This window comes from Jaculus jaculus, chromosome 16 (genome assembly GCF_020740685.1).
Source record: "Jaculus jaculus isolate mJacJac1 chromosome 16, mJacJac1.mat.Y.cur, whole genome shotgun sequence".
Taxonomy (NCBI): Eukaryota; Metazoa; Chordata; class Mammalia; order Rodentia; family Dipodidae; genus Jaculus; species Jaculus jaculus.
In genome coordinates, this window is record NC_059117.1 from 49,710,482 (window position 1) to 49,725,479 (window position 14,998).

The 14,998-nt window shown below is 45.6% G+C and overlaps 1 protein-coding gene across 14 annotated transcripts in view; it reads right to left on the reverse strand.

The window, feature by feature from the left end:
• Positions 1-14,998, reverse strand: part of Erc2 (ELKS/RAB6-interacting/CAST family member 2) — a 1,023,973-nt gene that overhangs the window by 273,429 nt on the left and 735,546 nt on the right. For 10 of the 14 annotated variants that reach the window (XM_045136003.1, XM_045136010.1, XM_045136006.1 and 7 more), the window contains one exon: positions 14,826-14,994. In XM_045136003.1, the coding sequence (XP_044991938.1) occupies positions 14,826-14,994 (169 nt within the window). The remainder of the gene's footprint in view (positions 1-14,825; positions 14,995-14,998) is intronic. The other 4 variants (XM_045136012.1, XM_045136011.1, XM_045136008.1 and 1 more) reach the window with 1 other exon arrangement.

The window sequence follows — 14,998 nt, forward strand, 5'->3', positions numbered from 1 at the left end:
ATTACATCTTTGGAGTGAGGAAGATTAAGGCTCCTAAACTTTGGGCTAGCCAGCTCGTGTTGGGCCTGCTCCATTCCATTCTCCAGACTTGCCAAGAAAGCACAAAGAGGCAATTGGGACATTTGCTCATAGTGTCTGCTATTGAGATAAATCAGAAACACTGAAGTGTCCTAGCTTCATAAAAAGTAATCCCTTGGAGATGTATCTCTTCCCTCTCCAAAACACCAACATGTTGTTCCTTCGCTTCACTAAGGATTGCATCACTAGAAAGCTCTGGAACACATGGGCTCTTGCTGGACACCAGGCTTCACCTCATGAAGCCCCATCAGGCCCTCCTGGTGGCTGGACACACCACTGGAAGGTAAGAGAATCCCTTTTCTAGGAAGACAAGGTACACAGTCCATAGGTCCTTTCAAATTTATTTTTGCTGTTTCTGCTTTATTTTTTTCTTCAAAGATAATTCAGGCTCGCAGACAAGCAGAAGATGAGGAGCTGTTTATGAACACCGTTATTCTAGTTCTTTCTTTCTTTTATTTTTTGTCAGAGAACAAGACAAGTGAACTAGGGGTTTTTGGTGGGAGAATATCAGCAGAGATGGTTTGGGCCCATCATTCTTCATAGCCCCCTAATAAGGATAATGGCGGCACCATCTTCATGTTTCTGAACTACAAGCCAATGTATTGCACAGTTGTATGGGCCTTGGGGCTTTTACCCATCTTATCCAAGAGAAGATGCTCTATAATGCTTCTGTGAGAGTTGGGAGAAAGGTAAAAGAATCTGCTCACTATCATCCAACTAGCTGATGGGGATGAGTCGGGATTATACCTGCCAAAGTAGTAAGATCTAGAGCCTTCCTTCTCTGCTGTTCTTGGAATCCAGGTGTCCTAAAGTAAATGAGGAGGCTGGTGAGGATGAGGCCAACTGCATCTTGGTGGGAATGCAAAGGGTTTAAAAGTATCTGAGGGCTTGGCGTGGTGCATGAACCTTTAATCCTGGAAGGCCAAGGGAGAAGGATCCCTGAGCTCGAGTTCACTCTTTGAGTACATAACAATTTCCAGGTCAGCGCGAGCTAAAGTGAGACGTCACCTCACAAAACAAATTTACAAAAAGAAGCTAAACTTGCACCATCCTGCTTCCTCAGCTCTGTGACTCAGCTTATCCACCTACAGAGAAATGGAGGGTTGCAATGCTGATGCCTCCTCTGCACTCCTCTGTGAGCACTGCAGTGAATGAACGGCAGCCCACCGCTGCGCCTGCTCTGTCATGACGCGGGAAGCGTCAGCTGTGCTGCAGAAGTGTGCACCCTCCTCTGCTCCACGCTCAGCACCAGAAAAGCAAGCCTCACCGTGCCCCCAGAGGCACTGTCATCGCACAAGTACTGCATGTATCCGAGGTGTTCCTGTGCTGTGACATCACGGCACCTGCTCAGGACCTGGACCTATTAGCTCACCCTCTTCACTTCACAGATGGGGACACTGAGCCTGTGAGAGAGAAGCACAATGCACTATCCAAGTTTCCTTCCTGTAGGGTTGGGGTCGGAGCTGAGCTAGAGCAACATTTCTCAGGTCCACTCTCAGACCCTGAACCTTCCACGCCTGCAAGGACTTCCCTGGTGAGGTGAGCTGCCCCATTCCATTCTGCTGAAACATTTAACATCACACCTTTTAAAATGCCTGCTGCAGGGCTGCAAATCCAGAAACTGCCTGGCCTTGGGAGCCCTGCGCCTCTGCTCCACTCTGCCAGGCAAGGAAGTGGCTCTGACTCACTCCGGGTAGCCCAGAGCGGCGGAGTCCTGGTTGGTCTATAAGCTGAGTTGGGAATCCAAGAGTGGCAGCCCAAGAGAAAGAGAAGATAAACCAGCCACAAGTTGATCAGTTCATGGGAGTAAAAACAGCCTTGTATTTTGGCCTTCTGGGTTGCCATTCTTGTGGGTTCCTGTTGTTTTCTAGGATGATAGCCTTCCTCTCCCATCTGAACTTGTAACCTTTTTGCACAATTCCATTCCCAGACTGTGTCAAAGAGCATTACAATACAGATTTGCTGGCGAGCCAACAAGCATTTCCCAGTAACTATATGAAGGCAGAGATAAGACAGTAGGATTTGGGTTGTTGTGTACCTACTTTTTTAAATGATCTCATCTAAGCACTGGTGTTGTGGGGTTCTGGCTCCCCCACCTTGTCAATTCAGCAACTGCACTCAGGGAGTGGACCTAAGAACAGACCCCAGGCTGGGTGGTCTGTAGCATGCCGCCTCCCTGCTCTGTGCTCCCCGTGGAGCACCCTGCACTCTGTAAGTCTCCTTCAGCGCATCTTCCTTATGGAGGCCTTCATGCACCCCTCTGCTAAAACCGCTCCCCTCCAAGTCCCCCCAGGAATATCACCTTTCCTCTCTCCATTGTAATTATCAACAATCAACGGGCCATGCATTGAATTTATTTTCTTGTTTTATTTATTTTTTAGTGGGGTCTTGCTCTAGCTCAGGCTGACCTGGAATTCTCTATGTAGTCTCAGGCTGGCCTTGAACTCATGGCAGTCCTCCTACCTTGGCCTCCTGAGCGCTGCGATTAAAGACATGCACCACCATGCCTGGCCTGAATTTCTTCATATGATTTCTTCTTCAATCCACCACTAGATTATAAATTCCCTTGCTCCCAGGTTTAACAGAGCAAGGTTTAACAAAAATCTGATGTTTTCCTCACAGAAGGCACCCCGCTCCCAGGTCCACAGCAGCACCAGGAACATAGTATATGCTCAACAAACCACCTTCTTTCCAAGTATCTGTGCCCCTCAAGTTCTGCCCCTGCGCTTGACTTGTCTAGTCTGTTCTATACCTCTAGGTAGTGTTCCACCCTCAGGAACGAGCATCACGTTTTCAGAATTGAACCTGACAAAGTTAACAAAAGATGTTACCAGTTATTTACCCATGAGCAAATGTCAAATCCATTTCTCTTTCCTTTCCTTTTCTTTTCTTCGAGTTAGGGTCTTACACTAGTCCAAGCTGACCTGGAATTCGCTATGTAGTCAAAGATAGACTTGAACTCACCTACCTCTGCCTCCTGAGTGCTGCAATTAACGGTGTGTGTCACCGCAGCTGGCTAAGTCCATTTCTTACTTCTCTAAAACCCCCCTGAAGCACGTCTACTCCTAGCACTTCAGCGTTTTGCTAGCAGTCTTAAGGAAAACAATGGAGAGAAACATATTCACATGTTCATCTCAGTGTAACTAGAAGGTGAAAAGAAAACCAGCAATGAATTGAAACTCCCAGCAGAAGGGAATGATGAAAATTAATTATGGCAATGATAAAAATCATAAGAAACATGTTTTTGAAGGCTTTCAAGGACATGGGAAAATATATACAATATTAAATGTTCAAAGAGGAAAAAAAAGTATTATGTAGTATGTCCTGTATTTGCTCAAAGATGTGTACAGACAATGGAATGTAGATAACTATAAATCTTAATGACAGTTATTTCTGAGTGTTGGGATTATGTTTTTTATTTACATTTTTTGTTGTTTCATAATGAATTTATATTGTTTTTATGACAAAAGGTTGATCTATATGCTTTCAACTATGGAAAAGTTCTTCACATAACAAGGATGGTTATAAAATTAAATCATCATTACCTTTTAATACATTAAAAATTAAAAAAAATAAACACAAGGGATTATGGAACTTCTAATTCTGTCTTCACCCTGTTGTGGAGAATAGAAAAACAGAAAGCATGCGCAGGCAAACAAGCATGGAGACAGTCATGGACAAGTCCAGCACTGTGACTGCTGTTTGTTAGTCTGCAACTGTCAGGATGAGTGTGTGTGTGTGTGTGTGTGTGTGTGTGTGTGTGTGTACGTGTGCACATGTGTGTGTGTGTGTGCATCTGTGTGTGTGTCTGAGTCTGTGAGCATGTGTAGAATTTTTTCCTGCAAGATTCTGTTATTTGCAAACTCCAGGAAAGGACACACTGGTTTGCAGACAGTGGTGATCAGCGGCGACATGTGGCAACATGAGCGTGGCGTGGACACGGAGGCTGGGTGGGGGCGGGGCGGAAAGCCAGTGAAAAGGGCTTTTCTTCCATTTGAAGTTCAGTGAGGAGGACACAAGGGCAGGAAGCTGGATCTTTTTTTTCCCCCATTCATTTGAAATGATAAGGTGAAGACAGCCTGAAAGGGCTTTTAATTATGCAGGGCATGGAGGGGTAGAGGGAGAAAGAGAGGTGGGGGGAGAAAGATAATGATCAGGAGAAACCTGCTTTTAGATGCGAAATATCAAGACAAAAAACGGAAAACTGATGGAGAAAAAACAAAACACTTTTAAGCAATGAAACCCCAAATTGGGTGCTAACACAGAACACCCCGTGGGTCCCCTGCCTCTTCCCCCAGTGGCAGCAGCTAATGCCTGGAGGTGTAGGAGTGGAAAGCCACTTTGTGCAACCTACACCTGGAATCCAGCTGGGGCCTGGTGACAGGAGCTTGTGATGGTATTCATGGCCAGCAAGAAGTCTTCTTTCTAAGTTTCCCTTTGCCTCAGTTTGCCAGGCCTTAGCCCACTTGGAAGAGCAGACCAGGTTACTTCTGCCCTTCGCTGGGAATGGCTGTCAGTAGCTCCTAGTTATTGGCTATCTCATTTCTGAAGCAGAGTTATTAATGCCGGATTTTCATGGTTCCTTTTGTTGTGAAGGTTAAACAGCATATTTAAACTTCTTAGTCTAGTACCAATATAACAGAAGAGCTCAAAAAAGGAGGGGGGCTGGAGAGATAGCTTACTGGTTAAGGCACTTGCCTTCAAAACCAAAGGACCCAGGTTCGACTCCCCAGTACCCATCTAATCCAGATGCACAAGGTGGTGCATGTGTCTGGAGTTCTTTTGCAGTGGTTAGAGTGGTGAGCCCATTTTTCTCTCTACCTGCCTCTCTCAAATAAATAAATATTTTTTAAAATAAAAAAGTTACTCTACCTTAAACATGTGTGGACAACTGATGGCGAGTAAGACCCCTGCATACATTACACCCACTGTTAAGCCTTCCTGAAGTAGTCTTATCCTTAGCTTCCCCCCATCTCCACACTGTGCGACAGTTGGATGACTTCGCAAAGCACAGCAACTCCCCAGTGGCCAACATCATGGGAATCTCCCCATATACGTTTTGTTCTGGTGCTGAGTCCACATGTTCCTGGGAGGCGGGAATGAATAGGTTAAAGCGGAGGGGATTTCAAACATGTCTAATCCAATAAGAGGCTTGGTAAAAACATGCATTATCACTTAAAGAGTAAATGTTTAAAAATAGAGCACAGATGTGAAATTTGAATAAGAAAGAAAGAGTGAGACAGAGAAAGAGAAGCAGTGTGTGTGAGAGAGATCAATTTGGCCTTTGAATGCTAATTTCTGTTTTGGTCTCTTTGGGTAAGCCTGCTTTGCCAACACCTAGGTTTTAAAACCACCTAGCCACCCAAATGTTTCTTCTCCTCTTCTTCCTCCTTCTAAGTGTTTTTCTTTTCTTTTGCATTTTTTTTTTTTTTTTTGGTGTGTAGCATATAGCCTAGGCTAGCCTGAACCCCCCCACACACCTGCTTCAGCCTTCCTCAACTGTTGGATTTTTAAGCATGCATGTCCCTTTCACAAAATTCTAAAACCAGGAGAACATAATGGTAAAGTTGGTCCTCAAGCTTTTCTCTTTAAAACAAAGTTTTACTTAAAAGCAAACAGTGTTAGTATGTTCTATAACTAGTGTGTTAAACTTTTTTTTTTCTGTGACAAAAACCCCAAACAGATCAAAAGGAGTCAAGGTGTACCCTGGTTCACTGTTTCAGAGGTTTCTGTGCACGTTCACTGGACCCACAGCTTCTGGACCTGTGCCAGGGCAGTTGATCTGGGTCTCCAAGGGCAAGGGTAGGCAGGGTTGCTCATGGGTGTCAGGAAGCAGAAAGGACTAGAGACAAGGCATATACTTTTAGAACAAGTCCTAAATGACTGACTTCGTCCAGTAAGGCGCCACTTCCTATTTTCTTTCCACTACCTCTCAGTAATGCCATCATATCATAAACCCTTCCAGCCATTAACACCTGGATGCAGGTAGAACCCTAATGGTCTCATCACCTGTCCACAGGACCATTAGTGGGAAGCCAAGCTCTTAACACATGAGCCTTCTGGTAGGACATTTCATATCCAAAATATAACAGTTGGTAAGACTTACTGTAGAATCCTTGAAGACCATTAATGTAAACATCATGGTTAGATAGGCGTTTATCATTAAAAAAAAAAGGGCTATCAACTTCCAGTCGTACCATCCAAAGGAATTTCTACTCCTATAAGAAGCATACCTCTTTTAAAAAATTTGGACAATTTCTTTTTATTTTATTTATTTTGTTTATTTATTTGCAAGGAGGGAGGGAGGGAGAGAGAGAGAGAGAGAGAGAGAGAGAGAGAGAGAGAGAGAGAGAGAGAACGAGTGCACCACTTTGACCCTGTTGACCTTGGTAATACCTTTGAGTGAGAAAACCAGCAGAACTGTGCCATAGTGTCTCTTTCATGAACTCATATCCACTGAGCTGCTGAAAGAGAGCATAAAACCCCAGCACTTAAGGACATAGTGAGCGTCTTGGAAAGATAAGGAGGAGTGCCCAGCAAACAAACGAGTGTGTAGAACCTGGCTTTTCATCAGACCCGCGGGTGGTCCTCCAACATGGATGGAAGATGAGGACCTCCTAGGGGAGATTTTGAAAACACATGAAATCCCAGAGAAACTACTTTGCCTTTAGTTTCTGAACATACTTTGTGCCATAATTGGTGAATCAAATAGATTCTCTAAGTGTTGGGGTTGAGGCCCCAACCCAAGGGAAGGAATGTTTCCAGGCTGAAAGAGCAGACCTGAGTCCTACCCAATTATAGGACATCAAGAGGAAAATGTTTTCAGTAACCAAGAAGATAGGGCTTTTACCTCTTTGAGAACAGCCTACCCTTGGCCTCCAGAGTAAGTCTTGTCAAGGGGGGCGGGGGCCTCCAGAGCATCCTGTAGACACTGTGCATTGAATCCAGAGACAGGGAGGTGGTTAGATTCTACCAAGGGGATAGGAGCAGCTTAACCTAAAATGAATCTGATGGAGCAAACTGATGCGCTTGCATCTTGGCAATTTGATCTGGAGCAGGCCTGTGATGCATTACAATGCTGGTGTCAAATCAAGCTTCTCTGGATGGGATCCAAGCATAACACAAGGCTATGGGAACCCTACTGCAAGGAGCCCTCCTGTTGCTGCTTAATTGTGCTTACCTCCTGAACTACAAGGGTGATTAAGAGTCATCTGCATAAGATGTGGGACAAGTTTAAGAGGACAGCCACAGCCCCTTGGTCAGAGGAAGGGGACAGAATGACCTCACCAATAATCAATTTCTTGATGCTCTCCTTTTAGCACTGGCCTACCCCTGTTGATGCCCAGTTTTGACTAGAATCACATCTTTCTCTCTAGAACACATTCCAGGACAGCCTCTGTGTGCTCTGCATCCTCTTTTTGGCTAGTCTTTACTTTTAAAGAGAGAGAGAATAGGCATGCCAGGGCCTCTAGCAACTGCAAACAAACTCCAGATGTGTGCACCACCTTGTACACTTTACATGGGGCCTGGGGAATCGAACCTGGGTCCTTTGGCTGTGCAGGCAAGTGCCTTAACCACTAAGCCATCTCTCTAGCAGCCCTAGTCTTTACTTTTAGTCAACCCAGGCAGGAAGGGAGGACTCTGCTCAAACAGATGACTCTGTGCTGGCCTGATGTGGCCATCCGAATGTTAATGTCGATGCAGGTGCTCCCTTCTAGCTGTCCAGGAAACAGGGGAGGGCAGACCTGTCTCCTTATCACACATTTACCGGCTCCCTCCTTGCCGGTGTGTTTCCTGTGGCCCAAAGCAACACCCAGATCTGGGGCAGGGGAGGGAGAAGGAAAACAAAAACCAACTACAATTTATCTCTGATCTCTCAAGTATTCTAACTGGTTCTGAGAAATAAGCTGGTTCTAATTTTCACTAAACAATGGTGTCTGGCCCTCATTTAAGAAGGCATTTTCATCAAGGATGTGTGCCTATCAGGGCTCCGGCAACAGGGAAGCATTTGGGAATAAGGCTTAGGGGGTAAGATTTAGATTTAAGCTTTCTTCAAAAACCCTTTAGCAGCAGGCAAATCCAATGGTTTCAGAATTAATTATTTTGAAGTCAGCCCTTTCTGCAAGGGCAAAGGAAAAAGAGTTTGGGGTACAGCGGCAGGGGGGATGGTTGAATTCAAGGCACTGTAAAGATGGAAAGATAGTAATTTTTGATAATTTCTAGAACACGACTCCTAGAAAAAGGGAAAAAAATCAAAACTTAACCCATTCCAAATTGAGAGGACTCTCTCCAAATTAAACCAAAATCTGGAAGCCAGATTGTGTTGTTGTGAAGACGTATAGTAAAACATTAGAGTTAGAGGTGTGTGCTCATTCAGGGACAGAAATGAGAGGAAACAACAATTGGATCAACTTAGATGCCTGCTCTACCATACTGGGCTTAATCTTTTATCTCTTTTCATGCAACAAGAAGTGAAAGTTTAAGCTGTAGGCTTCTCTCACCTCAGAAAAAACAAGCCCATGTCAGCACCCAAGGAGTGTCGTAAAGATCCTTTCATTGTGAGGCATAGTTGGAATTTCTGAATTCACTTCATATCACCTCTGCCTTTCCTGACAGATGTTTAAGAGAAGTTAAGGTATTTCTGGGCAAATTGATTTATGAAGCGCTCAGAAGTTTCCAGGGACAGAATCGAGGGGCTCCCTACATAACAAGAATTCTCGGCTACATCTGGGAACTATGTGACATTTTATTCAAGAAGCATCCAAGACAAGGGAAGGAATTTAAAGTCGAATAAGGTGAAGAGATTTAGAGAAAAGGTTCAAATTAGTCACCCCTTAAATGCTTCAGATGTGGGACAAGGCATCATCTTGAACAGTCTTGTGATGGGGCAAGAAAGGGAAAGACACAATTGAGTGGTCAGTAGCTCTGTACCACCTCCTAGAGACTGGTGACTAACCCTAATCTTAACCAAAAAAGAAAGAGAAGAAGAAGAAAAAAAAAAAAAAAAAAAACCCAAGTGGTGGTGCATGCCTTTAATCCCAGCACTCAGGAGGCAAAGGTAGGAGGATTGCCATGAGTTCAAGGCCACCCTGAGACTACATAGTGAATTCCTGGTCATCTTGGGCTAGCAAGACCCCACCTTGAAAAACCAAAAGAAAAATAATAAAAAAGGACCGGTGAAGGGAGTCTTGAACATTGGAGTGGGAAATGTGACATGAAATCTGATCTAAAAGTGACAGGATTCTGAGGCCACAAATGTCCCATTTCTTAAAACGTTGCCTTAGTCCCTCCCTCCCTCCCTTCCTTCCTCCCTTACTTCCTTCTTCCCTCCCTCTACTCATCTCCTCTCCCTCTCCTCTCTACTCCTTCCTTCCTTCCTTCTTCTCTATATTTGATGGGTATTTGCTGAGTGCTTATGTTAAGTCAGCCATTGTGCTGATGAACAAAAATGTCATCTTTTAAACCCTCATATGGCAATAAACTTTCAGAGAACATAATTATTATTATTTAAATCATCATAAAAAATGCACACAAGGGCTAGAGAGATGGCTAGCATTTAAGGCACTTGCCTGCAAAGCCAAAGGACCTAGGTTTGATTCCTCAGGACCTATGTAAGCCAGGAGGACAAGGTAGCACATGTGTCTGGAGTTTGTTTGTAGTGGCTGGAGGCCATGACGTGCCCATCTCTCTCTATCTGCCTCTCTTTCCCTCTCTTTCTCTCTGCCCCTCTCTCTCAAATGATAATTTTTTTTAAAAAAAAATTAAATGCACACAAAATTTCAACTGTTAACAAGTGCTATAAAATAGGTATGTAGGGCCAAACTGGAGAATTTGATTCAATAGAGAAATTTCCTGAAGGCTTCCCTGAAGAAGAAATTTGGAGTGAGATGGAGTGGTGAGCAGATATTAATTAGAGGGAGCAATATAGCAGGCAGAGGGACTGGGATGCACAAGGCAGGTGACACTGGATGAGTGTGCCCCAACACCTGGGGGAACCAAGGAAGGGGTTCAGCAGTGAGGGTCACTGATGAGTGCAAAATGAAACAGACACACTTGTATGAAAAGAATCCATTTCTGCGAACTGAAGTGGGGAAATGGCTGACCTAGTAGCCAGCCGTATTCCTAGTCCCAGCCACTGCTGGCTGTAGCAAGGAGGATGCAGAAGTGGGAATACGGCATGATGCAGATCTCGTCCTCAAGCCCCCCCCCCCCAAGTCTCAGCGAGGTGACAGGTGGATTCTAAAGTAAGCTCTTTTTTATGGCTTTAATGGAAATGGCAATACTTCTTAAAAGTTCCAGCTGAGCTGTCAGGGTTCCTGGAAGGCTGTAGCTCTGGACGTGGAAGGCAGGCTCACCAGGCAGGTAGGTCCTGGCCTTGCTCTCAGGCTGCAAGCCAGAGAAGACTTTCTGCCTGCAAATAGATGATTCTCAGCAGATCCCGCAAAAGAGCCCTCTGGAACCCGCCCCGCCACTGCTGCTACAGTGCAGCTCCTCACCCTCAGAAGCACAAAGGCCAGCTTGCTGTTTCCTGAACCCCATGCCATGGATGGGCTGTCCCACGTGGAATAATCCCCACAAAGACATCTGTAGGGACCCCTCCTTGTAGCCCGTGCTCACGCTTCTCCCCATCTACCCCATTTAAATAACTGTCAGCAGTCCCAGGTCTGCCCTGGCACCCCTCTGCTCCCTTTGATTGGTCTATAACTTTTTATCTACCTGATAGGTGACTTACTGATCCTGAACACACACACACACACACACACACACACACACACACACACACACACACATACACACACACGGTACAGTGGCTATGTTGATCAAGGAATGAACTGCTTGGGAAGGCGTAGACAGTGGAGAGATTTTCTGCATAAAAAACACTGATCCAGGGCTGGAGAGGTGGCTTTGTGGTTAAGGCACTTGCCTGCAAAGACAAAGGACCCAGGTTCAATTCCCCAGGATCCACGTAAGCCAGATGCACAAGGTGGCACATGCCTCTGGAGTTCATTTCCAGCAGATGGAGACCCTGGCATGTCCATTCTTTCTCCCTCTCTCTGCCTCTCTCTCTCTGTCTCTCTCTCAAATAAATAAATAATAAGAAAATATATAAAAGAAGGAAATTTTGATCTAAAAAGCAGCCTAAAGAACATGGCATCTCTCACGACCGATCAACCCCCTTCCCCCTTCTTACTCAGACATGGAGCAGACTGGCCACAGCCTCCCCTCATCCCCAGAGAGGTCTGATCAACCCAGTCAGCCATGAAGGTGAATATAGGGGAGTTCTGGGACTCCTCTTCCCTAACTGATATCTTCATGGCCTATGCCCCCAAACCAAGGCAATGTCATGCACACTATGGGCCTCTTCAGAGTGAGCTAGGAGCTGGGGTCTAGGGTTCCTGGTCCATCTGCTCAGCACAGGCGGAGCAGGACGAGGAGGGCCAGGGGCCGGCACCTCTTGTGCTGCCTGCCACACTTCAGCAGTGTGCTTGCAGCGAGCTCTAACTTCCAGCTGTGTGCACTACAGTGATCACGAAATTCACATTACACTACACCCGAGGGCTGGCAGTGCCACCGCGTAGCCGTAGAACTAAGAGTCAGCCGGTCACGAGTAGCTGTGGCAGTAGCTGGCAGAACTGGTATAAAAAAGCACACTGAACACTTTGCACTTCAAAACAACTCTTTGAATCCATGTACTGGCGCGCTGTACAGATGAACACTGGATCGCCACGGTCACTCAGATATCCAGTGCAAGAAACAAGAGCCTGTTTAAGGCTTTCAACTATGGATATCATCAGTGAAGATCACTTGGCACTTTTCCGGACTAATGGCACATCCACCTGAGTGGTCTAAGTAAGGCTTTAGCCTCTCTGAACTACAAACGTTTCCCCTCTAAGAACATGGGCAGTTTCCTTGCAGCTGATGAGCAAATGAGGGCAAAGACCCAAGACCTATGCCTAGCACGTGGTGAGTGCTTACAAGCACTGGACATCAGTCTTCATGGGGCTAAGTGGCAGAACACACCCTTTGTGAATGGCTGGCATGGTTTTGGCATCTTACCTGGCTGTTTTGGGACCTACTTCAGGCTTATGAAGATGAGGGAAATCTCACCATTTCTGGAACTACCCTTCCACATTTTACTCTTACTTTTTTCTTCCTGCAGCTGGTGGGGTACATGTGGAGCCTGGTATACATTAAAGACTGAAGCCTACCACAAGCTGCACAGTTCCTGAGTTACGCCACTCTGAAAAAAATAATCCTGGCCCCCACTTGTAGGATTGCCCTGATGACTTGGGAACAAAATCCTGAGGGATCCTGGACACACAACCTAGCCCACAGCAAGCTCAATAAACAGAGTTAGTGTTGCTTTCGCAAGTATGTGAGCCAGCACCCTTAGAATCATCACCACTTGCAATCAAGATACTTAAACTCATGGGATGTCTTGCAGTAAGGATTTCAAACCTAAATCTACCCTCCCTCCTTCACTGTCTTTTTCTCCAAAGCAATCTTTCATACCCTACCCCTGTCCAGGTAGGATCCTAACTCCACATAGCTGGTATTTCCCAAATGTGCCCCATGGTCCCCAAGCTGAGCCTGTCTCAAAGAATGAAGGCTTTGTGCAGCTTCCCAGGAGCAATCTGAAGAGCTACACTCAACCCTTACTGGCACCTGGGAGTGCTATTTTATGATGCTGAGAAAGATTTTTTTTTTTTTTTTTGGCAGCTTAAACATTACTGGGAAAAAGTAGGGGGCAAAATGGGGAGAAAAGTATTAAGTCAATAGAGAAAAATAAGTCCCTATTAATAGTAGCACTCTGATTTTGCAGCCATACCAGGCTATTCCACAAAGGTCACCAAGTTTTGAAACAATGGAAAATACATAAATATGAAGATCTGGGTGTGGTGGCACACGCCTTTAATCCCAGCACCGGGGAGGCAGAGGTAGGAGGACTGCCATGTGTTCAAAGTCACCCTGGAAACTACCTCAAAAGAAAAGAGAGAGAGAGAGAGAGAGAGAGAGAGAGAGAGAGAGAGAGAACTCATTGCAAACCATGGAATGATGCTATCACCTGTGGCCACTGGGCACTAGAAAATCTTGAAGACCAAGGTAAGATGTGGCTCTTATGTACCCTCATTCCCCCGTGGTGGGCGTGTCTCCTTAGCAGCTGACTGACCTGAGACCTTGGGATCATGTATGCATCGTAGCTGGACCCGTGGTACTTGGCCGTAAAATCTGGGCTGTAGCCAGCATCACAAGTGCATGGTATATTCGAGCTCAGGGGTTGTTTCCTAGGTCTATAAACCTGTAGGAGAAAGCTACAATGGTTAGGTGCAAGAGGGGAGGGCGCACAGGGAGGGAATGAGGGGGAAAGCAAAGAAGGCTTATCTTGACTTTCTATGGCCAAGTGGTTGGAAACCCAGTGTAAAAGATGCACAGCCCCAAACAGAGGTCAGATGTAAGCGGGCCCTGAGCTGTGGGGCCAGTGCTAGCGAGGCATGCCACTATGTGAATGACCCCAATGTTGGGCAGCAACTGAGACCCTCCCTTTTGCAAGGAGAAGGTGCCCAGGCATGGCAGTGGTCTCTCTCTGTCTTTCAGCAAGATAGCATGAGAAATGGTCTCTGGTTTAAGGCTGGAAAAATGCCTTATCCTTCCTGAGTTGTGAGGGTGGGGGGAGAGAATTGACCCTAATTGTAAGGTAAGGGGGCTTATTTCCACATACTGTGCTCAACACAGATCACCCTTGCAGGCAGAGAGCTAGTCATAGGGACAAAATCCATGTGGACACTCTAGATAGTAACAAGGTGCCATTTAAAGAGCTTCAGAGCCACATGTTGTTTAGCTAAGATGTGGAAGCCACAGACCATTGAACCGAGTAGGTTTTATAATGACATAAGAGTCTGAGTTACATATGAGATGTGATTTTTGCCCCCTCAGTGCTAGGGATAGAACCTAAGGCCTTGTGCCAACTGGGCCAGTGCCATACCAGTAAGCTATATCCTAAGCCCTTTCCCAAGTTGTGAATGGAGAAAATAAAAATCACATTATAGATTTCAGATCAATTTTCTAATATATTTCTGTTATAATTATTATTATTGAAGCCATTTCTAGAAAACCCACCAAAAAGCAAAGAGCTTTCCATACAAGTTAGGATTGGAACTCTCCTTCCATGGAAGAAACACAGGATAACAGGGGTTAAAAAAAAAAAAATAAAAGATTGAAAAAAAAAATAAAACAGACTGAATAATGGCAGGGAGGTCTATAGGCCCACTTGGGCAATAGTAGAAGCTGGGAGATGTTTCTTAATGGAAAGATCCCAGAGAAAACTACCAATGAGCCAAAGCTGGGAAGACAGAGAGAACAGAACCTTAATTGGAGGAGGGGAGTGACTTTTGGGGCCCAGGAAGTGAGAAGACAGAGGTAACAGGTCCAACAGGAAAGAAGGTGCCCCAAGTTTACTGAGGATTCCTGTGATTGAAATGGAAGTCCGAGTCTACTGGAAGGAAGAGAGACGAGAGCTATTTCTAGGGAGTGATGCTAACATAACAGAAGGAAGCAGCACTGATGGCAAACCACATAAGCCCAGCCACATGCACATAAACGCAGGAAAGCACAATCATGGCTCCAGCAAGAGTCCAGGCCGTTTGGGTCCTACCTGGTTTGAGCCTGCAGAATGGACATGGGAAAATGAAGACAGGCAAAACCCAGAGGACATACCCAGGGAGGCCCCCAAACCGAACAAGACACACCTTTCGTGCAGGACGCCCCACCTGCTGCTTTAATTGATGCACCAGTCGGTCTTTCTCCCGCCTCAGGGCCATGACTTCTTCCTGGGTCTTCTTTTTCTTGGAGGCAGACAATTCTAGCAAGGCAATGTTTGCGTCTTTTTCACTGATTGCCGCGAGTAGTGCTTCCTGCCTGG